The sequence below is a fragment of the Phaenicophaeus curvirostris genome, chromosome 4 (genome assembly GCF_032191515.1).
Source record: "Phaenicophaeus curvirostris isolate KB17595 chromosome 4, BPBGC_Pcur_1.0, whole genome shotgun sequence".
In the NCBI taxonomy this organism is placed as follows: domain Eukaryota; kingdom Metazoa; phylum Chordata; class Aves; order Cuculiformes; family Cuculidae; genus Phaenicophaeus; species Phaenicophaeus curvirostris.
In genome coordinates, this window is record NC_091395.1 from 6,597,708 (window position 1) to 6,623,095 (window position 25,388).

The 25,388-nt window shown below is 44.5% G+C and overlaps 2 protein-coding genes across 2 annotated transcripts in view; both read left to right on the forward strand.

Annotated features, from left to right (window-relative positions):
* The window catches only part of AFG2A (AFG2 AAA ATPase homolog A), a 225,466-nt gene extending 202,644 nt beyond the window's left edge, over positions 1-22,822 (forward strand). The window contains exon 16 of the mRNA XM_069855181.1: positions 22,556-22,822. Within this exon, the coding sequence (XP_069711282.1) occupies positions 22,556-22,585 (30 nt within the window). The 3' untranslated portion in view covers positions 22,586-22,822. The remainder of the gene's footprint in view (positions 1-22,555) is intronic.
* On the forward strand, positions 22,611-24,810 carry SPRY1 (sprouty RTK signaling antagonist 1). Its single transcript, XM_069855203.1, has one exon. The coding sequence runs from the start codon at positions 22,611-22,613 to the stop codon at positions 23,571-23,573; it is 963 nt and encodes a 320-aa protein (XP_069711304.1). The 3' UTR covers positions 23,574-24,810.
* The last annotated feature ends 578 nt before the right edge of the window (positions 24,811-25,388 follow it).

Below are 25,388 nucleotides of genomic sequence, written 5' to 3' on the forward strand. Positions count from 1 at the left end.
AAAATCTTAGCAAAAACCCTTGACAAAACTAGTTAAAAGCAGGCATGAAGAACTTGCCTTGCTTTCTGTGATCATAAAGTTGGGACAAAACTGATTGCGCCTCCTTCACACTTCTGTGCCTTGGGATTACTACCGTGCTGATGGAGTCAGTGATGTGGGAAGTGGCTTCCAGTGGGAGCTGTGTACAAACTGGCCTGCACCCTGACCTGTTCATAACATGTGTGATGAGGACGTCCACTGCTTGACCGCTGACGACAAAGCTCACACATAAGGAGAGACAGGGTGAAGAAGGGTGGATATTGGTGCATTTCAGCTACTCCAAAGTGGCATTTTGGCTGCTGGACACAGGAGCCAAATGGCCTATGTAAGATTTTTTTGTAGCTGCTCCAAACTTGAGGGGAACTTGAGGCTTGAGGTCCTGGTCATTGTGGAGCTAACCTGTAACAGAGTTGCATTTGGAAAACTGGTTTTGTGTTGTGACCCTCCTGTACTTGTATTTGATGTTGTTGTTATGTTTGCAGTGATTTGAAATATTTTTTATCTACTGTGACCTCAGTCTTTTGCTTCTGCTGCTGCCTTTTTTTGTTCCTTCAACGTGGAAGAAAATACTGTAGGTCAACTAATGTGTGCAATTTAATAAAGAGCTTTTCCTAGGGAGTAGGTGCAAGAGGCATGCAGAATGGCAATTGTAGTTGGGCATGTTTTGAATGGCAAGTTAACATCTGGAAGACAAATATTTCAGCTGAAACCTACTCCTAATCATGGGATTTGTGTCTGTTCTTTCTGGAACTGCTACCTGTTCCTTTATTAATCTTTTCTGTAGGAAACTCAGCCATACGGTTTCTCCAGGGCTTTACATGTTCTGTGTTAAATCTTTTAAATGGTGTCATTCTTCCCTGCAGACTTAAATCCAATGACTCCAGAGTCCCGATAGGAGAAGGAGATGTGTGTTTTCTCTCTTAACTACTCCGCCAAGGACTGGACTGGTGAGGGGGAAGAGAGCCCCACTCTGTGTTTGCGTGGCAGGCCTCCAGCAAGAGTGCAGGTGTTGCAAGAGGAGGCAATGGCAACCAGATGACATTCTTTCCTCTTGAACTAGTGTGGAGCCACCGCTCAAACAGATCACGGGTCCTTCCAACAAAATTTCAGGCTAGGGTGTTGACTGCATGTGCTTGTGTTAAAACCCATGGCAATAGAGCTTGGATTCATCTGACTAAAAGATTAGGGGACCAGAGACGCTCTTGGTTCCCTTAACACTCATTGGAGAGACATGAGAAAATGGTCTGGACAGTGATTTATCCCAGCGAAGAGCTGAACTACCTTTCTGGAGGTGCTAAAGGGGGTAGCTGATGTTAAAAGAGAGAGCGAGAAAGTGCCTAGAGGTAGATGGAAGGAATTGAGAGCAGTAACTCAAAATATTGAGAAAAAATATTTTACCAACTTGTGCAAATATATCCTGTTTGGATAAATGGTTCTGGAAATGCTGTTGGTCTCTTCCTCTCAATCCCTGTGTCTGTGTGGCAGGGCAGTGTGCTTTTAACCTCCTCGCCCCCGCATCCTGATTTTTTTATCTCCTTTACTAACACAGAGGTGTTTTCACATCCCTGTTTGGTAAATGCCTCCACATCAGCAGAGTGTGGAAAGGGCTTTGATAACCTTCAAGGTGAAACACTTGTCAGCTCTCACTTTATCCAGGAACGGATTATCTGGGCTGTGGAATAATGAGGTCACGTCTTTCCTCCACACCGCTGGCAAGAGCTTCAAATTTCACACAGGGGTAGCTGCTTACATCAACCTGCTCTGCTTAATGCCGTTTAAAGCTACCCCCGCTTCTCTGTCAGCGAGTTTTCCCAAAACTGAGGATGTGAAATGTGTTCACGTGGCTTATTGGCATGACATGTGGTGCTTGGATCACTCTCTTAAACCGAGAGTCAGTTGGGTTTGATGCAGGAGTGGAAGATGCAAGTAGCAGAGTGGCTTGCGTGTGCCACTGCAGCTCCCTGTGGACAAGCACTGCTTATGAGGAATGTAGAGTGGGATATGGTGGGTGAGTGAACCACAGCCAGAGAGCTCTTTTCAGGTGGAGATACCACTAATCAGCTTGCTGTGGGGCTGCTAGTCTAAACCTGCAGCTTTCATGGGGAGCTATTGCATTGAGATGGCCGTGGATGAGAAAGATCCCTAAAGCACACAAGTTGTAGGTGTTAAGGCCTATGGGTGCTTAAGCAGAGCAGCAAACAAATAAATCCCTTAATATTCTGGAATGCTTCCTCACCACTTAAGTAGGGATTATTCCACCAAACCAGAAAATTCTACCCTTCTACCTAGTGTAAATTCTGCCTTTCAGATAACGACGCTCTTTCTTAAACAGTATTAGCTCAAAAAAGGGATAATATGAAAATATGGTTTAGTGTTTGATAGGAATGGTTGGACTCAATGATCCGGTGGGTCTCTTCCAACCTGGTTATTCTATGATTCTATGAACACATTGAAAACTTCTGTCTATTTTAAGAAAAGCACAAAAATGTTGAAGAGGCTCTGTGAAAACAGAGGTTACTACAGTGTTGGCAGTTGCATATGTAGGATGCTACACCAGAAAGGTTGCTACAACAGAAAATGTCATCCTTAAAATTTGTTTTACAGAACTCTACCATTTTATGTACAAACGTGGTATAACTCACCCACTGCTTTCTTCTTAGCTCTGTGAAAACCTTGGTTAAACTGTCTGCTTTCTCCCTGAAACACAGAGAAACAACTAGTTACCTAGGTCTGATTCCACTTCCAGACTTTCATAATCTGTAATTTGGGTAAAAAGCTGCTTTTGTTGATGTGTGATGCATCATAGTAACCAGTTACACTTTTACTACAAAAGGGTGTTTCATTTTCCTGAGGGATGAATAGTAATCAAGGATCAGCTGGTAGTGCCAAGTGCCTTGATAACACAATTGGCTGCATACAGCTTTGTTAGACCCCTTCCTGCACTTGCCTGAGAGACTTAAAAGAAGATGGTAGGAGAGCTGTTCTTCATCTCCTTGACTGCTTGGGAGCTGAATTTTGGGATCGCTCTGTCTGCTGGGTGAGAAGGTAAGTGCCTGCATCAGAGCGTGGAAGCCCTTGCTGTTTAATGATGGGGAGGGGAGGTCTTGAGAGGAGACAGATAGAGAAAACGTTTGAAAATAAACATGTGAATTGGGAAGAGTCACTGAAATCTTTGAGCTGAAAGTCGGGCCTTACTGATTTTAATGTGGAAAGGTGGGGGGGTGATGGAGTTGAAAGGAGACAGAAAGTGGGAATACTGATTATAATCAGAGTAGGGGCTGATTTGTGTTATTTTGATGCTGATTTCAGTGTGAAGGAGCTGAAGGGGGGCTACAGCCACCCTTGGCCCTGTGGTAGGAAGTGTCTCCTTGCTAAGCACAGAGTGGAATCTGGCTTTGATCTCATTAACCCCATCAGCCCTGGATTAGCAGATGTGTTTCTGGTGCTTGAATCTTTCAGACACTTAAGGTGTATATAAAGGAGCAGACGTTATGAGTCATACTTTCTTTGGATTTGGGACAGGGTTTAAGATCAAGGACTAAACTCTTATGGGCCAACTCTGGCTTCTGCTTTGGTCTCACTGTTTCTCATGCAGCAGGAAGAACACCCTTGCAGTTGCTTTCTTTCAGGAAAAATAAATTCCCACATCTTCCCTGTTTCCTCCAAACTGGGCTTTGACTGGAAAAGATAACAATTGCACTAGGGAAGAACTAAGGGCAGCACAAGGTGTTTGCTGTCTATGAAAGACCTCCTGAAGCATTTGGAGCAAGCCCTCTTGAGGTTCAGCAAGCCCTTAGGGTATAGAGAGTTTTTAAAGGTTTTTTTTGCCTTCTGGAAATATATAGTTATCAGATCACTGGCAGGGTTCAGCACAGTTGCAAGTACTTTAGAAGAAAAAGTTAAGATATAGATTTTCTTCTAATTTTTTCAGAAATAGTAACTCTTAGGCTTTTTGTTTATTTTAAAGTCCTCGAGTATGACACTAAGTACAAAATTAAAAATCCCTTGCCCTGTAAAATAAATTTCTAGATGAAATCAAAAAAAGAAACTTTTGGTTTACTGCAAGTACTTGTTAACATGGTATCTAAAATGGAAGTATATGAATATCAAGAATATGCAACACAAACAGTTGGCTTTTGTCTGGTGGTTCCTTCAGAATAAAGCGTGGTTGACTGTTTGCTTTGGGTGTGTTTTCCAAAGTGCTTATTTGGAAGACCCTCTTGGAGATGGCTTTGCACAAAGATGTGCTTCATATCTTTAAGTCAGTTCTGTTAATATTGGACTTGATATTGGTCTGATTTTTTAGGGAATAGTCAATATCTTCAATATTATGAGTGCCCTATAATTTTAAGTTGCATTTGTCCTATTGCATTGCCTCGTGAGTGGACCACAATAGACAAAGAAGTTGAGACAAAGCTGTGCAGATCACGACTATCAAAGTTTTGAACTCTGCTCCTAGATATTTTGCCATGCACGGGAGTACCTCCGTTATTTTTGTAGTAGTTGCATTCAGTGGTCTCTGGGTGTATAGCTAGATATACCAATTGGTCCTCGTCAGGCAAGAGGAAAACCTCATAGGCCAAAAAAAAAGAGGAAAAAATCCCTTATTTTGTGAATACTGAGCACACTGCAGTTATCCAAGAGCAGCAGGGACTCTACTGCAGTGAAGAGCAATCGCAGCAGCAGAACAACATGAGGTCTAAGGCTTTGATAATTTCTTCTTCACAAACACCTTCAAGTGCTCTCTGCTTTGTGCAAGCCTTGTGTTTGTCCTCCCCCCTGGTGGCCTTGACCTCTCTGTTTTTCAGCTTTCTGTTCATTTCCTTCCTCCGGTCTTGGAGGTGGCTTGAGTTAAAACACATCTGTATGCACCAAATACGTCTAAAACCATATTCCCACTGACATCCTAAGCTCCAGAAAATTGTGCTATGCTTCCTGTCCATGATGTTAACATTATTCTTTACTGGATAAAATAAAACAGCCATGTAGGAATTTTTCTTTCTGTTTTTAAATGAGAGTTGGGTTTTTAGTTTTCACTCAGTCTACTTTCCCCACATCTAGAAAATGCTGTTCTGTAGGAAGGCTTTCAAACTATGAGTCAAGAAGTTGAGCTACTGTCCCAGCCAGCTCTTCTTGCGACATCAGTGGAAGTTACTTCTCCCCCATAAAACTTCCTTTCTCCCTCTTTTAAGCTCTGAAATCTCTGGTTAAAGAATAGAGTATAGAAGTTAAGTTCTCTGTTATCTCTGAAGTTCCTCTGTTACATCAATTAAAGGAAAGATCCCTCCCCATGACTTTGATAGTAGCATATGGGGAAGGAAAATAGTGGTTGTTATGACTTGCTAAGACCCTCCAGTTGTAACACATTTGTCCTGCCTTATGTAAGGGCGAGAAACAAAATGTGTATAATAACCTCAGGTTTTTAATCTCTGCAAAACATAATTAACTGTTTGGAAGAGTGGTTGGAGGGTTAAGCTAGGAAGGATAAACTACTAGTATAACAGCATCTATATTAAAATAATAATAAAAAGAAACCCAAAGCACAGATTTAAGGTGTTATATAATCTCTGTTAAACTTGCTCTGGGAAACCCTCCAAGAGCTGGTGTCAGTCTCCATTTTGTACAAGTCTGTACATAACCTCTTTAAGAATTTGTATGAAGTTGGGTGGGGAAACAGTGAAAGAAAAAGTTAGAACAGAATGCAGCCTAACCAAAATCTTTCTGTTTATGGAGCATTCAAAGCAGGAATGGAAGGAGATTTTCTTCCTTCACAGGTCTTTCTGCAAAACCACCCTGTCTGCACAGGTGATTTCCAGTGCTGTGTGCTAGGCAGTAGGCTCCCCAGTGCAATCGCGTTTCACTTTTGATGTAAAACGACAGTCTGAAAGGCTTTTAGGTGTTTTAATCTCATAAATAGTCACTGCTTTGAAACCTTATATTAAAAATCAGTTGCACTTCTCTCACATGGATGCTGCCATGGCATGGGAACAGTGTAGCACGTTTATGGCCCCAACAACCATGTAGACAGTTCCTATCAGTTTGTGTTTGCTCTGTTGCTTACAAATGCAGCAATTAATGTAATGACTGCTAATAACACAGAACATGGACCATCCCACAGAGCTATTTCTTTTCCAGGAGCTCAGCCTCTGCCTGTCTTGTATATAGGTGGTATTCTCTTATCTCTCCTATGAGAGTAAGTTGGAGCAAAGTGATTTGAAGCATGGTATTTAGATACATGGGGGAAAGGTGCTGAAAACAAAGGAATTATTTGTGCTCCTTTTATGCTAAGAGCTTCTACATCATATTCCAGCCGAAAGACAATTCCAACTATATCGATCTACTTCTGCTGAAGTAGATCTGCTTCTGTCATCCTTTGTTCTGTCCTTTCCCTTTTTCTTCTGGCATTGTTATGCTGCATCTTTCTCATCCCCCTTTTCTTCTACACAGCTCAGCAGAGCAGCAAGTAGTGCTGAAGGTATCGATGAAGTGGAACATGGTATGTTTCATGAAACAAACACATGATGCAGTAATATTCATAAGCTTTTACGGGGCATCCTTTCTGGTAAAGTCAGTGGAATATCTGCATCATTTTTAGTAATTCAATGGGATATCTGTGGGACAGAGAGCTAAGGAGATCAGCATTATGAAGTTCTCCTCAGGGAAAGTAAATAATGAAGAAATGTATTGCAAATAGTTATATTGCATTTGGTTTTGCAAAATAGAGTATGATCCAACTACAATTTAAAACAATGTTTGTGTATTAAATGTTGTAATAATTGGCTCCTGTTTACAACCGCAATATACTATCAAGAAGTCCTTGCTTTTGTTTTGCTCTGGAGTCCCCTTTTTGGTAATGCTCTTTGTATGGAAATCAATTGGGAGGAAATCTTCAAACTGCCATTTGAAGGCTTTGCTTCGGAGCCTACTCCTCAACCTACCTTTAAAATGCAATGTTCTTGATATTTTTTACAAAGTTTGCTGAAGTTGGTCTGCTCCTTCTTCATTGCATTGTGATTTCACATGATCATTCATGACATTATCTTTCGCTGCTGATAGCAGGGGGGTTGGAAGTGGATGATCTTTAAGGTTCCTTCCAACCCGAACCGTTCTATGATTCTATGATGTTCACTGACAAAATACTTTTCAGGGCCTTTTTTTCTCATAGCTCAAAGGCCAAGTTTGTCATAGAGCCAAGGGACCAACTGTCTTCTGTCTAAACTACCTCTAATGGCAACCATTTAGCTAGTTCAGCTGTTCTGCAAGGAGCAAAGTTGCAATAAAGTGTTTCATATTGACTATCACTCTCACATTTGCTTTGCGTCTATAGGTACAACCTAGTATACATACTGGCATCCAAGTAACCAACAGTGCATGAGAAGAGGCACGCAGTTTAGAAAACACGTACCTTCAGAAGTTCTTAACATCAGTTGACAGGGAACCTACGAATGCACTGGCAACCTAGTAAACTTTTATTGGCATGTCTCTGTTCCTAAGTCTATCAAATATTTCCTATATTTCAGTAAGAAACTGTTTTGGAAGACTTAATTTTTTGAGGTTTGTTTTTTTTTAAAAAAAAAGCTTCATCATTTTGCTTCTACCTTTCAGTAGAGTTATGTTTTATATCCAGTACTGCCATGAACACTATCTCTAAGGTGGTTATCAGTGTCTTCTTATGATGGAAATTTGTAATTGCCACAGAATTGACTTAACATCTAGGTAGCATTTAGTGCTTAGATGGTTTGTTTCAATAATGCTGCTAAGAATAATAGGCAATGCTTTTAAGATCTGCCCAGGGAGCTTAGATCACAGGAATTCTCCCGTCCTGCCTTAGAATGATCTCTGTGCGCAACTGATTCTCTGTTTTCCTAAGAAAAGCTGAGCATCTAGACTTTAAAGCAGTTGGCACCCTTCAAAATTATGTCTATAGGAGCTAATGAGTCTAGAGGAGTGCTTGCGATTGACTCAGGTTTTTTTTTTTTCATGTGGCAAGGTTAAAAAAGAACAGCAAACGGTTTTGAAGAGTGACTCTTGACACTAGTCCAGCTCCAAAGATGGTGTTTTCCATTTACTTCCCTTCACACGGTTTGTGTGATGAAATATAAGCGAGCAGCACTGGCTTTGGAGAGTCCTTATGGGCAACTTTGCTCAATACCTTCAACAAAACCCCCAGAATACATGGTAGCAATATACTGAAAACTATCGTACCTGCATAAGGGTATCATAGGCTTCTGTTTAAATTTTCTGGAAGTGAGGAATTTGGAAAAGAATTAGGAAAGTAGTGTTAGTTTGCTATAAGAACAGAGTGGTGTTTACATTCTAACAGATCGATGTTTAGGTTTTGATAATTACCCTACACAGAGCTGAAATTCAGTCTGGTGATGACAGCTATTTCGCTTACTTTAAGAGGTATGGACGTAAATAACGGCTGAGCAGTTGACCTCAATATCTGCTGAAGCTGAAGACCTTTTTGAATACTCTGAGGTATCTGTCAAGTCTTTCATGCACACAGAATTACAACCCGCTAGGGAACTGCTGTTGGAGGGTTTTTTTCTTTATTTAATAAACAGGACAGGAAATTACTACAAACATTGAATTCAGTGAGGCAGTGATGTCCACATTTCTAAGCTAACAAAAAGCAGTAGGAACACAGACAGTGGGAATGCTGGGAGATGTACTGCATTTTGTATTTTTCAACGTTGCATTTATTTCTTCATTCAGATGCTTCTTCTAGACCAGATTATACCACTGTATGTCTAAGCTAATAGCTGTAAGCAGCAGTACAGTATCACCCTTGTGAATAATTCAGTATTACTTGACAAGCTGAGAGAGTTGGGATTTTTCAGCCTGGGGAAGAGAAGGCTCTGGGAGACCATACAGCAGCCTTCCAGTCCTTAAAGGGGGTCTGCAGGAAAGCTGGGTAGAGGCTTTTTATCAGGGAGTGCAGGGACAGGACAAGGGGTAATGGTTTTAAGCTGAAAGAGGGAAGGTTTAGATTAGACATTAGGAGGAAATTCATGCTGAGGGTGGGGAGGCCCTGGTTGCCCACAGAAGTCGTGGCTGCCCCATCCCTGGAGGGGTTCAAGGCCAGGTTGGATGGGGCTTTGAGCAGCCTGATTCAGTGGGAGGTGTCCCTGCCCACGGCAGGAGGATTGGAACTGAGTGATCTTTGAGGTCCCTTCTGACCCAAAGCATTTTGTGATTCTATGATTCTGTACTTATAGAAATGGTCCAAAACCTCTCATCTTGCAGTAGTATTACTGCAGTGTTTTTCAAGGTTAGTGCACCACTTAAGGGGAAATATCCATTTTCTGCATAACTTTCTATGTTATTGCACTTGAGTTTCCTGAACTTAGGAAGCAATAGATGCAAGATCCTAGTTAGGCTTTGAGATACTTTAAACAGAGTGTGTTTCAGTAGTGGATGCAGCCTTTATTTATCAGAGTTCTTAGGCTTCTCAAGAATAGCGTGTTTAATGAATCAGAGGAAGAAACAAGAATTACTGTATGGTTTCAAAATAGAGTTATTAATGGAGTCTAAAAGAGGGAACCCCCTCCCAACACAATTCTTGGTGTCATAATATACACGACTTAGTGTTTGTCTGTGCATGTTCTTCTGGGTGACAGCCAGCAGGAGAGGCAGAGCAAGCTTTCCTACCAGCCTATGCTGAATTAGGGCAGTGCTGTTCCTGCCTCAGCTATGGCCCTTCTCCCACCCTGATGGACACGAGAGGGATTTGAATCAATAACATGACATTATGTGCATTGCCATCTGTGTTTTATGCTCTTTATTGTCAAGGGTTTTTCCAAATGTATTTGGTGAGAGAAATTTCACCTTTTCAACCCAAAAGCTCTTGTGGGATAATAGTTTTTATTTTATATATATATATACACACACACAGAGATATATTTGGTATATAGTTAGAGCAAAGAGCAAACCCATGAACTATGTGCAAAATACAGATGTCTTTTGACTTCATTGATCTCAAAAGAAACTAAGGTGAATTTTTGATTTTCCTAGGAACAGAATCAAGCTCTTGACACTGAGTGATCCTTGACAGATATTTGTTATTATAGAGCAAAATTTCAAGGTGTGACCAGCAAGCTCTCGTAGACTACAACAAATCACATCAAACATGTAAAGGATATCTTGGCACTTAATGCTTGAATTGCAAACCAGGATCTTTCAGAGAAGTAAGATCCTAAAAATGGGAGAAGGGGGGGGGGGGGCGGGGAATACACATTACGAGCAAAATTATATTTGTTTATTCTCTTACTGGAATGCAGCAAACTACCAGTGACTTTGCTGTGCTCTGTTAAGGTGGCAGTGGGAGATGTTTTCCATGTCTTTTCGGCCATAAAAGAGTGAAAGAAAGGTGTGGAGTTGTGGGGTTTGTTTGTTGGATTGGTTAGATTTTTCTTCCCCCATGAAAGTCAAAATCCCTTACTACTTTTTTATTGAAGAGGACAATGCTGCAGCCTGGAATACAGAGACATTCTGTAGCAGGTTCACTTTCCTGTCACCAGTTTCTGGTCCAACAGCAACTTCCTAGCTGTCTGAGACCTTGGTCTCTAGATCCGTGCTTTTATAAGCATCATTTAGTATCTTACACCTGTAGTAAGGTGCAAGGGGAAAAGTCTCTGTGAAAAAAATAATCTTTTGTGTCAAACTTCTTTTCAAAGGATCCATGGAAAAACTTCCTCCCTGCTTGCATTGTGGGGAATCGAAGGCTGTCTGTTAAAATCTCACTGAAATGCCTTTCGACTGGTAAAGCAGAACCAGGAATGTGGCCTAGACATAAGTTACAGCTTCTCTACAGAAGCTGTTACAGCTGTGGAGGGAACCTAAACTTAGTTGTTGACACACTGTTCTTGAGAACAACAGAAGAGATTGTGTTCATTAGGTCAACCCCATCATTCTTGCTAAAAGCAGTCTCAGGTTTCCATGTATATTTTCAAATCAAATTAGAAACGCTGCTCCTGAGACCTCCTTCAGCCGACAGTGATGGATTGCACAATCTGATAAATAGTAGGCATTCCTAGAGATGTGCTAATACCTGAGTTGCCACAAGTGGTTAGATAATAAAAGCATACACAGAGCCATGTATTTAAATCAGAGAGCTTTAGCTCTTCCTCTGCTAATGCAGCCCACACCTGGGGCGTGGACACTTCTCGAACAGAAATGGGAAAGGTTGGTTCCTGGGTTGTTTTTGAAGCTAAATGCAATTATTTCCTCTGGCTAGGTTTTATCAGCTATAATTAAAGCAGCCACCTCCTTTTGGTCAGCTCTCAGCGCATACTTACACAGCTGGATCTACAGTGCTCAATCCCAGCAGGAGAATCTTTTTAGCTCTACCTGTTTTTTACCTAACTTGGCTATAGAAGAAAGTAAGAGAAACAGGGAAACAGGCTGCTGGCCTTAAAGAAAATGAGAACCCACTTAAACTCATATGATTTCAGAAGTTAAATTATCCAGGTTTCCTCCACCTACTGAATCAGTATGGACTCCGCATCAGTGTTGAGGTTTTCTTATTTAAATTGCATGCTAAAAATGAAGAATAATATAAGTGGGGAGACTGGGACTGGGGAAACATGGTGGAAGTCCCATCCCTGGAGGTGTTCAAAGCCAGCCTGGATGAGGCTTTGAGCAACCTGATCGAGCAGAAGGTGTCCCTGCCCATGTGGCAGGGGGGCTGGAACTGGATAATATTTATGGTCCCTTCCAACCCAAACCATTCTATGATTCTATGATATATATTTGTGATAATGTGGTCCAACACAAGAATATTCTGTCATTGTTGAACACTGAAAAGGAACAGAGCTTAGTCTGATTTCTGTACAAGGAATCACATCTCAATGAATAATAAAAGGCAGTTTGCTTAGCGCTAAGGGAGAAAACTGAGTTACAGATAATGTAATTTACAATACATGTGAATAAGTTCTTAAACATATTAAGCAATAATGACAATTTTCCTTTTTCACAAACATTTTTATACAGGCAGATGAAATAAATCAGCTAATTTGTTAAATTAATATGAAGATATCGTCAGTACTGTAGAGTATCTTATGTAAGCACAGGCGATTCATGCAGCAGCTTAACATGAAGCTTACAGAGACAGTTCTCTGAGGAAGAAACACACTTGATCAGAAAACAAATAATTGTGGATATCTGAAGGGGAAATGTAAATGTACCAGTTGCCTGTATAGCAAGTGCGTAGTGAAAAATGAAGAGACATGTTGTGGCCTGCACTTAGAAGAGTGAAGTTTTGCTTCTTTTTAGATGCCTTTACTGATGTGTTGTCTTTCCTACAGCTTTTCTTCAATAATATTTGTCTTCAATCACATTTTTGACAGCAAAAGTTCCCTTGCTATTCTTCACAGCAAGAGTGAGATGGCCTTCCCAAATGCTAAAAAATCGTACAGATTTACAGATTTTTACACTTTTTAATGCTAAAAATTCATACAGATTCTACCAATCACACTGCAGCTCCCCAGTGTTTCTTCCTAATCCCCGTTTGGCAAACTGACCTTTCAGTGATTCAGAGATATCTAGGTGTATCACTGACCCAATCAACAAACCTTGTATCTCCAGCTGTTTGCCGTGCTTGGGACGAACACCCAAGGAAAATACTGGTTTCTCTGATATGGTGCAAGAGATGGGAAAAGGAAGCATGTTCTCAAACTCTTAACTTATTGTACAAACCTTTGAATTTCCTTTCTTGCTGATTTGTGCTAAATTTGGGCATGGAACAAACCCCTAGCTCTGCAGCATCTTCCCTCTTCTTTGATTCAACCAAATGTTCACAGAGCAGGTTCATGTTGAGGTTTCATCTCTTTGTTCTCAGAGGCTGCCTAGGTGCTGCCTTCTACTCTCTCTTCTGCTTCTAAGAAAATCTGATGCTATCTTCTAAAGAGAAAAAGTCAAGATTGTATTTGCAGCTGAATATTTCCTGTGTGCCTATCCCCAGCCTGCGTGGTGATGGCAAGGAGTAGCTCTACATAGCTGCACTTGTAGAAGCATAGAAACGTTAAGGTTGGAAAAGACCTCTAAGATCCTCCGTTCCAACTCTCAGCCCAACACGACCGTGCCTGCTAAACCATGTTATGAACACGCTTCTTCATAGAGCTTTAAGAATAGTCCTTGCACAGGAGCTGAAGAAATCCCCAGCTACTGGTTCCTTTGATCTCAGATGAAGGTCAGCCTGTCTAGCAAAAAACACAATCGGAAATGCTACCTCACATCATCCTTCACTTTCTCTTCCTAACCCTGAAATGATTCACTCTACCTCTCAGGGTGTGCCTTCACCATAGCACCTATGGTTTTGACTTCAGCTCTTCAGAATAGGTTAATTTCATCATCAACCAGTCTATGCCAGGACCACCGAGATTTACAATAAGCTTGTAAGAAAATGTCCCCAAGACTTATATTACAGCAGTGTTTAATAGCTGTTGTAGGATTTTGTTGGTTTGTTTGGATCTTTATAAAAATATATAGGATGGTTTGGGTTGGAAGGGACCGTAAAGATCATCCAGTTCCAACACCCCTGCCATGGGCAGGGACACCTGCCACTGGATCAGGTTGCTCAAAGCCTCATCCAGCCTGGCCTTGAACACCTGCAGCGATGGGACTTACACTACTTCTGTGAGCAACCTGCACCAGTGCCTCAGCAACCTCACAGGAAAAAATTTCTTCCCACTAGCTAATCTAAATCTGCCTTCTTTCCACTTAAAACTGTTACCCCCCGCTCCTATCACTGCACTCCCTCATAAAAGAGCCCCTCCCCAGCTTTCCTGTAGCCCCCTGTAAGTACCGGAAGGCTGCTATGAGGTTTCCCTGGAGCCTTCTCTTCTCCAGGCTGAACCACCCCAGCTCTCTCAGCCCGTCCTCGTATGGGAGATGCTCCAGCCCTCTGATCGTCTTTGTGGCCTCCTGAACTCACTCTAACAAATCCATGTCCTTCTATAGGCCTACTAGTGCAAGTGTCAAAAATTCAGTTATACTGGTCTTATACCAACAAGCTCAAATTATTTCCTTGCATTGAGAGCTTCCAAGGCTCTCTGACCATGCTGTGGACCCTGAGCCTCCAAACACTAATACCTGCAAAGTTCCACCTAGCACGAAGTCAGAGTTGCTGACGTGCCAATCTTTTGGGAGCTGTAGATCCCAGTTCTTTCTCCCAACGCACACGTCGGCAAGATTATCGCTGCACTGTTGGTGGGGGAAATATGTGACTTACACATTCTGCTGGTAAGGCTGCCACAACAATCTTGTTTACAATTTTGTTATAAATGCCAACGTGTGGAGTTGTTGGGGTTTTTTTTAATTTGCTTTTGAATTCCTGTATAACTTTAGAAATTTTGTTATAGCTGTGAAGATTGATTATTAAGTAACAAATAACTTGCATAAAGGTAAACGCTTTCTCTGCTGAGTTTCCTCAAAGCCATATTGGCTCAAGATAATTATCACCACAGAGATGAGTGACAGGAACAGTAAATATCGAACGCTTCAAGTGTCAGTGTCTGAGCCTGAATACGTGTCTGCATTCTTGACTGGAATCTGTGTTTTAGCAGGGGCTAAGAGATGCTGCTTAGGGGAAGATACAATGCTATTCCCAGGTGGGACGCAGCACAGAAGTAGCGTTACTCATTACCGATAGCGGGAGGATCACAAGTCATCCAATTCCTCTTTACAAAGGTGTAGTTCCCTACCTAAAAAGATCAATCAAGTGACCTAGAGAAGAAAGTCGCTTCTGGGTGTGGATTAGAAAGAAAAAACAAACAAAACCCAAGGATGGACTCTGCTTTTAGTCTGTACCACTCATCTTTTGGCACGACAAAGCTTGCACAAGGAAGAAGCAGCAGAAGGTGATTAACTCCAATACATGATCCTCAAAGTGGAAGCGGAAACGGGGATTGAATCATGACTATCAACCATTCAGTCTCTTGAACCTAATTCTGGGAGGTTTTTCAGGTGGATTAACTTTGGGCATAGAGAGTTGGTCTCTCTTGACTTCTTTTGTTGTTAGTGGGAGAGACGGGCACCACTAGATAACAGTTTGGAGATGGAAAACAACTTGGTTGCATTGGATTCCTGTCTATGTGCCGATCCTTGAGTGAAGGTTGTGCCAGGATGTAGTCATAAGGTGTGTCAATCCTCTTCTAAGCTGCCAATTTATTCTCCAGAATTTCAACTCCTTTTTTCCTAACAAAAGCTTCTCACTGCTATCACTTCCAAGAAAAACCTAATGAGATGACTTGCGTGACATCCAGGCTTGTTTGCTTGAGCCTCTGGAGAACCTTCTGATACAGCTGTAGGGTTTTCCCTTGTTTCAGTGAAGTGTTAATTCGTGTGCCAGGTGATAATAAACCACTGCCAGAATTCTTGGTTATTTTACTGACCCATTTAAGCCCAGTATTATATTTCTAAAAAATCAAGCTGTTACGCTTGGCGTAGTTTTTTAAGATAGCAGCTGCCGTAGAGATGTGAAGGAAAGATGTTAAGCAATGTTTTTATTGCTGTATCCTAGGGAAAATACATAGGTACTTCTGTGAGAAGACAGTCAGTTGCTGAATGTGAGTATTCTCAGCCATGGAGCAAAGCCCCGCTAACCTAAAAGGTTCGGTTACTCACACCCTACCTACTGCTGCCTCTGATGTTCCCGTTGTCGATGTTGCTGCAAGAATTGCTGTCCTACATAAACGTTCTGTCTTTGGGGTTGGCTTTATCCACAACAGAGTTATTCTGTGAGAGAAATTTAATATATAGAAGGAGAAGATAGATTTGCACACTGAATGCTGCTCTGCAGGAGTACTTTTTGTTGGTTTTCCTCGGTAATTTTGGGTTTTCAGTAGGAATTTTTGTTAATTTGAACTGTGATGGGTTCCAAAGTTTTCAGATAGACTTCACCGAACGTGGTTTTGTACTTTGTGCTCGTAGCGTGTCTGAGAATGCTTTCGGTGAGCAATCACATTTTCTAATTCCCCTAGCAATATTAATGATGGATTGGGATATTTTTATGACCATGCTAAAGATTTTTATGCTGCTGTTTGTCACTTGAGCCTCTGTAACTGCAAGACAGTATTTATAATTTGTCTATATTAGCAGTCTGCTAATTACAAACTTAGAAGCATTAGTGATGTTCAGTGTATAAACTTGAATGCATAAAGATTTTATTTCATAAAGAAATATGTGGTTGGAGTAAAGTTTTGTATAATGATGGAAATGAAAAACACAAACTACTTTTTTTTTTTTTCCCTAAGTTTGGTGAAGTTTAATGAAAATAGTTGCACTACATCATGAGCATGATCTGAATGGATAGAGTATGTCATAGAAGAATACCTCTGAGCTGGTACATTCTTATTTGTAGGGACTATTTCCTCTTGGATGAATGTTCCTGCTAAGCAGCTCCGTGTGTGCTTGACAGGTATTTTTATTGATTTGCAGCAAAAGGTGGGAGAACATGATTTTTGTGCAAGCGATTGTGAAAGGCCAATTAGAACGTGGCAGATAAAGTTGGGGCTAGTGTTGTTTAGCCAGGCACTAGAAGTCTCAATTGTTCTGATGCATCGCATATTGTTATGAAATAATTATCAGAATTTTGATTTCTTTTTACATCATTTTCCTATGCTTTAGTTGCTCTTTAGTGACTTAAGTCACTAAAAAAACCCCATGTATTGAATATGATGTTTTTGGCCATAAAAATACAATGTCTGTGAGGGCATCACTGTGGTCTCTTCAGCACCGGTGGACTTCGGCTGGGACCTTGCAGAGTCTGGGCTGGAAAGGGAGTAGAGAAAGACAAGGTGAAGAAGAAGCTTTTGGTGTTCCAGTACCATCCATAAATTGCTAGGAAGAGCCACTTCCCATCTAATGGAAGGGTTACAGGCGTAAATGATTTCTGAAGCCCCCAGCTACCTCTTTAACAGGCTGAAAGAAGCAGAAACTTTCTGGATGTAGATGGTTATTGCACCTGGCTACAGCATGTTTGGAAGCTGCTACTACTGAACCACACAGAATGATCTCTCTGTAGCATCATGAGAGGAGCACTGCAGAACCAAAGCCTGACAACACAGCCTTCTGTCGGCTGGTACTGAGACGTGAACGTGTTCTTTCTACTTATGCCTTGGTGACAGCAGGAGAAGAAGGTTTCTGATTGCACTTGGCACCACTGGGGTGATTCAAGAAATAGTTACTATTACAAAAAGTGGAGTGTTTTTTATTTAAGTTGAAGTAGAGTTGAGTTTCATCTAAGTGGTAGGGTTTTTTTGAAAGTTAGACATAACGTCCCTCTGATAGCTTGGGTCTTTTTCAGCATTTTTCCAGACGCTGTTCATTCCTTGGAGGGGATAGCGCCTCGTGTTCAGTGTGGTCTGTGCTGAGCAGAGGTCTCTGCTGCGATCACCTCTGTCTGCAGTCTCTCCCTGTCTCAAAGGCAACATCAGGCAGGGAGCTGGAGCCAGTTCCAAGTGAGCAAGAGTTTTGACCGTTGTGAAGGCTCTGGAGTGAGTCCAGAGAAGAGCAACAAAGCTGGTGAAGGGGCTGGAGAACAGGCCTTATGAGGAGCGGCTGAGAGAGCTGGGGGTGTTTAGCCTGGAGAAGAGGAGGCTGAGGGGAGACCTCATTGCTCTCTACAACTACCTGAAAGGAGGTTGTAGAGAGGAGGGTGCTGGCCTCTTCTCCCAAGTGACAGGGGACAGGACAAGAGGGAATGGCCTCAAGCTCCGCCAGGGGAGGTTTAGACTGGACATCAGAAAAAAAAATTTCACAGAAAGGGTCATTGGGCACTGGCAGAGGCTGCCCAGGGAGGTGGTTGATTCACCTTCCCTGGAGGTGTTTAAGGCACGGGTGGACGAGGTGCTGAGGGACATGGGTTAGTGTTTGATAGGAATGGTTGGACTCGATGATCTGGTGGGTCTTTTCCAGCCTGGTGAATCTATAGAATCATAGAATCACCAGGATGGAAGAGACCCACCGGATCATCGAGTCCAGCCATTCCTATTATGTCTCGGTTGCTTTGTCGTCTCCCAGCACCGCTGCCGGTAGTCAAGCTTTAACTTTTAGCAGTGACCCCTCTTGGGTTTCCTACGCGAGACACACGTGGCTCACCGGGGACAGAATTAAGAGACCCATTTTTATACAGCTTAAAAAAAGAATTCAGTAGTTTAGCAAGTTAAGAACTTGTAACAGTAAAATACCCAAAATACACTCAACAGAACTGCTTTCCGACAACAGCGAGGGCCCGCAGTCAGTGCTGCTCCCTCTTTTTGGGGTGGATCCACCAGTGGAGCCCCGTCCCGTGTCCCCAGCGCCCCAGCCTCGCTCTTCAGGGCGCTGTGGCCTTTCTCTCTTGGGCTGAGGTGGCTGTGCCGACTCTTGAGCCCACCAGGCAGCTCCAAACGGCTCCTGCGTCACTTAACGCAAGCGACTCCCACTCAGTTGTTCCCCTCTGGGTTGATGCGAGTGTCCCCCTGCGGGGTTCGGGCTGGGCACGGCCTCAGCAGCATCTGCGGTTCTCGAGTTCAACCGTCCAGGGCTGGACACGGCGAAAATTAAGAGTACAGCAAGGACCGGGATAGATGGAGCAAAGGTTGAAGCTGCACCTTCTCTTGTTGCCCACAGAAGACAGCTTGTTGGGTTCTCCAGGGGTCTGTGGGGCCCAAGGAACGTGATTCTATAAAGGTCATAATAACATCAAAATGAGTCCTTGGGAAATAAAAGACTCTGCATAAGATGTCTGGGAAAGTTTATATAAGCGCACGTAAGCGGGAAATCCATCCTGTCCCTCTGTCCCGGCTGTGGTCCCGCCGCACAGGCCCCGGGGGCACCGCGTGGCCCGGGCCCGAGGCAGGAGGTTCCCTTCCTCAGCCTCCGAAACGCGCCTTAGGAACCGGAGCCGCCGCTCCGTCTCCCGCTTCGACGCGGCGCGGCTCCCGTCCGCGATCCAGGCCGGGATTTGCGTGCGGCCGCGCCGGTGACACATTGACATCACGGGGCGGGGGGGGCGCGGCCGGGCCGGCGGGCGGGGGCTGCGCGCTGAAAGGCGGCGGCGCGCGGCCGGGCTCACTCCGGAGCGGGCGGCTGCCGACACTGCCCGGGCTGGATCCGCGCCGGGGCCGCCAATGTGCCGCGGGGAGCACCGGGCGTTCACCTCGGCTTTAGGTGAGACCGAGCGCCGCTCGCTCCCCACCCCCCGGCCCCTCTCTCGCTTTTCCTTCTCCAGCTGCTGCATCAGGTGCCCCGGGGTGGGTTCGAGCCTCTGGGAGCCGCGTTTGAGCCTCTCGGAGCCGCGTTCGATCCTCCCGCAGCGCCGAGGAGGCTTCCCCTGCGAGGCTCGCTCGCCCGGGGCTGCCCCCCGCTCCCCTCCTGCTCCGCTCCGACGTTCCCCCCGCCTGTCAAGCCGCCTCCCGACGGCAGCGAGCGAGCACATGGCCCTGGGCGGGCGGCTCCGTCCGCAGCCCCGCCGAGCTCCTGCCTCGCCGTCATTGCGGACCGCGACGGCCACGACCGAGCTCTCTCCCTCTCTCCTTTTATTTCTTGCGCCGGGGGGGGCCGTGGCTGCGCTTCTCCAGCGGGGATTGGAACGGCTCAGCCCTGGAGGAATCGCTCCATCGGGAAAGGGGGTGGGGGGTGCTCCCCGCCGCCTCTTCGGAGAGACCCCGGGTGCGATTCCCCGGCGCCGCCTCATCCCGCTGCCCCGCGAACCCTCCGTCGGGATAAACCCCCCTTAGAAACGGGGCTCGACTTGCTTCCCGTCGCCTTCCAGCCCGAAGGAGAGCGCCTCAGGACGGGTCTGGAGCTGCGGGAGGGCTGCGCTCCCAAGAGAGGAGCCGCGGAGCTGGATTTTTACCCCCAGGACGTGGAGCTGCAGGAGGGATTTTACCGGGACGGGGAGCCGGGAGGGCGAGGAGCCGGCGCTGCCTTGTCCCGCCAGCCCCGATCCCGAGGTCTGGGGGGGAATTGCCCTTCCTAGGGACTCCCTTGGATGTCGCTAAGTTGGGGACGCGTCGCGCTTTGACCCCGAGCAGGTGCGGAGGGGAGAATCGCGCTGGGATCGGGCACCTGCGGATGCGGGGAGGGACGGGGCGTCCGGAGCGGGGGGGAAAGCTCTTGGTGAGGGCTAAAAATGAGCATAACGTTAAAAAGAAACCCCTCAGTTGGTGGCTGCAGGTGGAGGGGCTGGGGGAATCCCAGCGCAGCTCGGGCTCTGCCGCTTTAAATGTTGGGAAGTCCGCCCTCCCGAGGCAGCGCCGACCTCGGGCTCTGCCCTCCCCCTGCAGAACACGGAGGGGGGGAGGAAAAAAAAAAAAAAAAAAAGCCCTTGTTTTCATTCATAACTTTTTTTTTTTTTTTTTTTCGCCTCCCTTCTTTTCCCCTCCTCTTCCTTCCTCCCCGTCGGCGGCGCTGCCCGGGGGGAGCGATGCTTCCGAAGGGGGAAAGAAGCGGCGGGGGAGGCGCTGGGGCTGCCGAGGCGCCCCGGGATGCGGGAATTGGGGCTCCCCCGCCGCCTGGGACCGCATCCCCGCGTCGGCGAGGGGGAGGCAGCCACCGGCTGAACGCCTCCCCCTGCAGCTGGGCTTGTCAGTCGGCGAGAGGCGGTGGTGTTGCGCGTTCCCCCCAGAGATGGCACTGGATGGCTTTCGCCTTTCCTTGGGATATTATTTTCCATCCCCCGGGGAGCCCCGCTCCCGGCTAGTACAGCTGTAAATCTTTTCACATCCATTCACCCTCTTCTCTGTTGCGGATTTGTATTCAGTGCTTGTTATCTGGGGTGAATTAGAAGTGAACGAGTTGGCTTTTTTCGCTTTATTTTTTTTTCTTTTTTTTTCCCTCTCTCATTTTGCTTTATTCCTCTTAATCTGCGACCCTGAAGCCCACGCAGGTGATGCTAAACCTAAAAGGAAATCTTGGACTACTGGCTCAGCACAAATTCTTGGTGTCCCGGCACCGTTTATTAGCGGTCAGAGGGATAAATATGGTCACTACCTGTTAGAAGAAACCTTTCCTGCTCCCATCCATCCCTGTGCTTCCATGCTGCTCTACCCTTTCTCTCTCTTGAGTGGGGAGCAGCTCTGTTCCAGCTGGGTAGGCAAGACAGACCCTTTCCCGTTATTATCAAGGAAAGGGTCATTGGGCACTGGAACAGGCTGTCCAGGGAGGTGGTTGAGTCCCCTTCCCTGGAGGTGTTTAAGGCACGGGTGGACGAGGTGCTGAGGGGCATGGGTTAGTGTCACTAAATGGACTCGATGGAATGGTTGGACTCAATGATCCGGTGGGTCTCTTCCAACCTGGTTATTCTGTGATTCTATGATTATTGGATAAGGTTTGGAAATGCTTGGTGGCTCTCACCTTTCTTCTTTTCCTGGTAACCACATATGGCATCTTGGGGGGAGTAAGAGATGACTTTTCCCTCAGCTGTCAGTAGAGGAAAGCAGTTTATTTTCTTCGTTCTCTGTATAAATGTTGCATTTAGATACTCGTCTGCGTTTTCGTGTGGGTACAGAGCTGTCACTGTGGTTTTCTCAGTCGGCGTTGCGATCTTCGCGTTGATAGCTGGGCAGAATGAAAAGCAATGAAAATGCGTGGTGTTTATTTAAAAGATCGACTAGAAAGTGTATCTATTTGAGAAGCTTTTAATTTGTCAGTCTTGTGAAAAGGGATTTGTTCTTTGTGTTTTGAGGTGGTGGGGTTTTTTTATCTGTTGTTAACTTTCTTACGAAGCCTTGGGTACTTTTTATCTGATGCTTCGTTCATCCTAGCCTTTTGTACCCCTTTTTCTTTCAAACCCTGGCCTGCAGTGAAAAAATACTTGAAAGCAGGCTGTTTGCACCCTTGCTTTAGTTTTATAAGGACCATATTAGATTTTCATGCCATGTTATTTTCTTACAGAAAATGTCTTGGCTACTTGACAGTGCTTCGTTCAGGACTCTGCCGTGCACATATATCACTTTGAAACAAAGACTCTCCAAATGTACTAGCAAGCAAACCTATTGAGCTTTCTGATGCTGGAGATTCAGACAGAGGAGTGAGAATTGTGCATATTCTTTATTCTATCTTACAGAACGGGAACCTGGTGGTGTTCCTGCCTATTTCCAGCTTAGTTTGCAGAGCATTCAGAATTGCCATTGCTAGTTAGGTGCACGTTGAGTTCAGTAGCAAGTGAGAAGCACTTTCTGGGGCTTGCGTACAGGTTAATACTGGATTTTTGTGTTGTGTTTTTTTTTTTTTTTCTTAGGTTTTTTTTAAATGGCATGGGGTCTCCTCTGCATTCCTCACCTATGATGCCATAGCCAGACTTTCCCCATTACTGGACTTTGGCCAGATCCTCAGCGTTGTTGTAATCCCCTGCTGAAAGAGATCAGTACCAGGTGGCTAGGGCAATTTGTGGTTTGCCATATCATTTCTGTTTGCAAAAAGCATCCTGTTCTTTATTCCTCTCTTGCCCTTGATCTTGTGTACGCGTGTATATATGTACACACACGATGTTTATTTATACCTTCTTGTCTTCTTATTATTGTTTTAGGATTTCAGATGCATGCCAGGTTCCCACTGAATGCCAGAAGCAGAGATCACTACAGATGGAGCCCCAGAGTCAACACGGCAGTGGTGGTTCGCTGGTGGTGATTCAGCAGCCTTCCTTGGACAGCCGGCAGCGGTTGGACCATGACCGAGAGAGCCAGCCCACAACTATCTTGTCACTGGACCAGATCAAGGCGATCAGGGGCAGCAACGAATACACCGAAGGTCCGTCTGTAGTGAAAAAGTCTGGGCCGCGGACAGCACCGAGGCAGGAGAAGCATGAAAGGACTCACGAAATCATACCAATTAATGTGAATAATAATTACGAACACAGACCCAGCCACATGGGGCATGGGGCACATCAGCATCACACCAGAGCTCCTGTCCTGAGCAGATCGACCAGCACGGGGAGCGCCGCTAGCTCTGGGAGCAACAGCAGCGCTTCCTCGGAGCAAGGACTGCTGGGACGATCCCCTCCATCCCGGCTGGGCTCAGGCCACAGATCCGATCGGACAATCCGGACGCAGCCCAAGCAGTCGTCTCTGATTGTAGATGATCTGAAGGGTCCTTTGAAAGAGGACTTGGCGCAGCACAAGTTTATCTGCGAACAGTGTGGGAAGTGCAAGTGCGGCGAGTGCACGGCCCCCAGGGCTCTCCCGTCGTGCTTGGCCTGCAACCGGCAGTGCCTGTGCTCTGCTGAGAGCATGGTGGAGTACAGCACCTGCATGTGTTTGGTCAAAGGGATCTTCTACCACTGCTCCAACGACGATGAAGGGGACTCTTATGCGGATAATCCCTGCTCCTGTTCCCAGTCACACTGCTGTTCTAGGTACCTGTGCATGGGAGCAATGTCCTTGTTGCTGCCTTGCTTGCTCTGCTACCCTCCTGCGAAAGGATGCCTAAAACTCTGTCGAGGGTGTTACGACCGCGTCAATCGTCCAGGTTGCCGATGTAAGAACTCCAACACGGTCTATTGTAAACTGGAGAGCTGCCCCTCCCGGGGTCAGGGCAAGCCCTCATGATTTTTGGAGGGAGGTTTACTTCCTCCGACTACAGTTTTTCAGGTTATAGCTGATGTTTTTTTCTTTCTCCTCCATCCCCCCTTTGGGCGGGGGGGTATGCTGTTCTTTTGCTTTTCTTTCTGTCTCCCCAACTTCAAATACACAAATTCTTCCCTTTGCATCATTGCTCTCTTCTTCCTTTTGACTCAGTTGATTGTGGAGCGTTTTATGTAGTTGTCGCTGCTTTCTGGTAAGTGTGGACCTGATCTTTGCATCTGCCGCTCATTTTTGGCAGGGTCTTTTGAGTTTGTAACTGAACCACTCCTGGAAGAAGATGGTGAGGGCTCACTGGGCTCTTGAAGCTTCTGGCTCTGTGCATATCTTCCCAAAGATGTTTTCTGTTCTCAGCAATTTTCTTTTCCTTAATCCCTCGAGTACCAAGGAAGAATAACTTCCATGAGTGAGCTGGATTGTGAAATGACTTGTGTGCGCTCTTTTTGGAGAGGAATGTAAAATAAAGGCTTTACCAAATGAAAGGCCTGACTCTTCTATAAGCAGCCTGCTTTTTTTTTCCTTTTTTTTTTTTTTCTTCCCCACTTTTTTTTTTTTTTAATCTTCTGGAACATTCTCAGTTCTGAGAGTTACCCTGCTTCCTTTTTTTACATTTTCAATGTAACTTCAGTTTTTGCTACACTGTCTAGATCTTCACATTGGAGACATTATGGCTGCAACATACTCATTTCTTTTGCTGTCCAGTCTTTGAAGGATATCGCTCACTCCACCCTCCTGCTCCTGTTTTTGTAGTCTATCGGTAGTATCAGTTGATGTTAAAGTTGGTGGTGTTCATATATCCAAACAGCCTTCAGGTGTCATTGAGTCACCTAAATGCTCTTGAATCCTTAAAAGTTTCTTGCAATCCTTTGGTCTAGTGAATTTAGCTCTGCTCTGTACTTTATAATTTTATTCTGTCCCTGTTTTATTGCCTTAGCCACAAATTGTGGTCCTTTTTTGTATATTTTATGTATAAAACACAAAGTTGAATCCCAACTATTTTTAAGACAAAAGTCTGTTAAAACTTTTTTTATTGTAAAGAATATTTATTATGTGAATCTCTATTATTTTATGATATTTATTGCAAAAAACTGAAAATGTACTCATGTCTGAATATAACAAAATATCAATACTTAACGAAATAAGGGTGACACGAAGAAAGTGCATATGTTAACTATAATGCAGAAAATATATTAATTAATGAAAATGGCTCTTGACTTCTTTTGTTACAATGACAGGTTGTGAGCTACGCATGCATACTGCTGAGTTGTTAGGATTTCTCTTCCTTACGATCTGTCAGGTAGCAAATAACTTCCTATTGATGCTTCAAAACCACTAGTCTGTGCTCTCGTTTAGTTTACCTAATTTTAAGTTTGCCAACTATATATCAAGTAAGCTGTGGGATATTTAATGCAATTGAATGTATATGTTGTGCTTAAGGGTGTCAAAAAGCGCAGGCTCTGTTTAATTATCAAAGAAAGAAGTTTGTGGAGGAGGAAACTAACTTCAAGGGTTTTTCTTTCCTAAAGAACACTAAATTGACGGATAAACCTATTCTAAATTTCCCTATATACAACTTTCTGGCTGGTTAAGTTGTATGTCAACTGAAGTACTGAACCTTCCAAGCTCAAATCCAAATAAAAAGCAAGAGGCAGGATAAAAAAATGATGATTGTGTTGCTGTAGTTTGGCAGCCTTGAAATTTTTATGTGTGTGTGTGTGTTTGTGTGCAAGCGCGCTTGTGGCTATGTCTATGGCTTGTTTGGTTCCTTTCCCATACACTTTC

Coding starts and splice junctions, on each gene's coding strand:
- SPRY1 (XM_069855203.1), top strand. CDS start 22,611: ATGGAGCCCCAGAGTCAACACGGCAGTGGTGGTTCGCTGGTGGTGATT.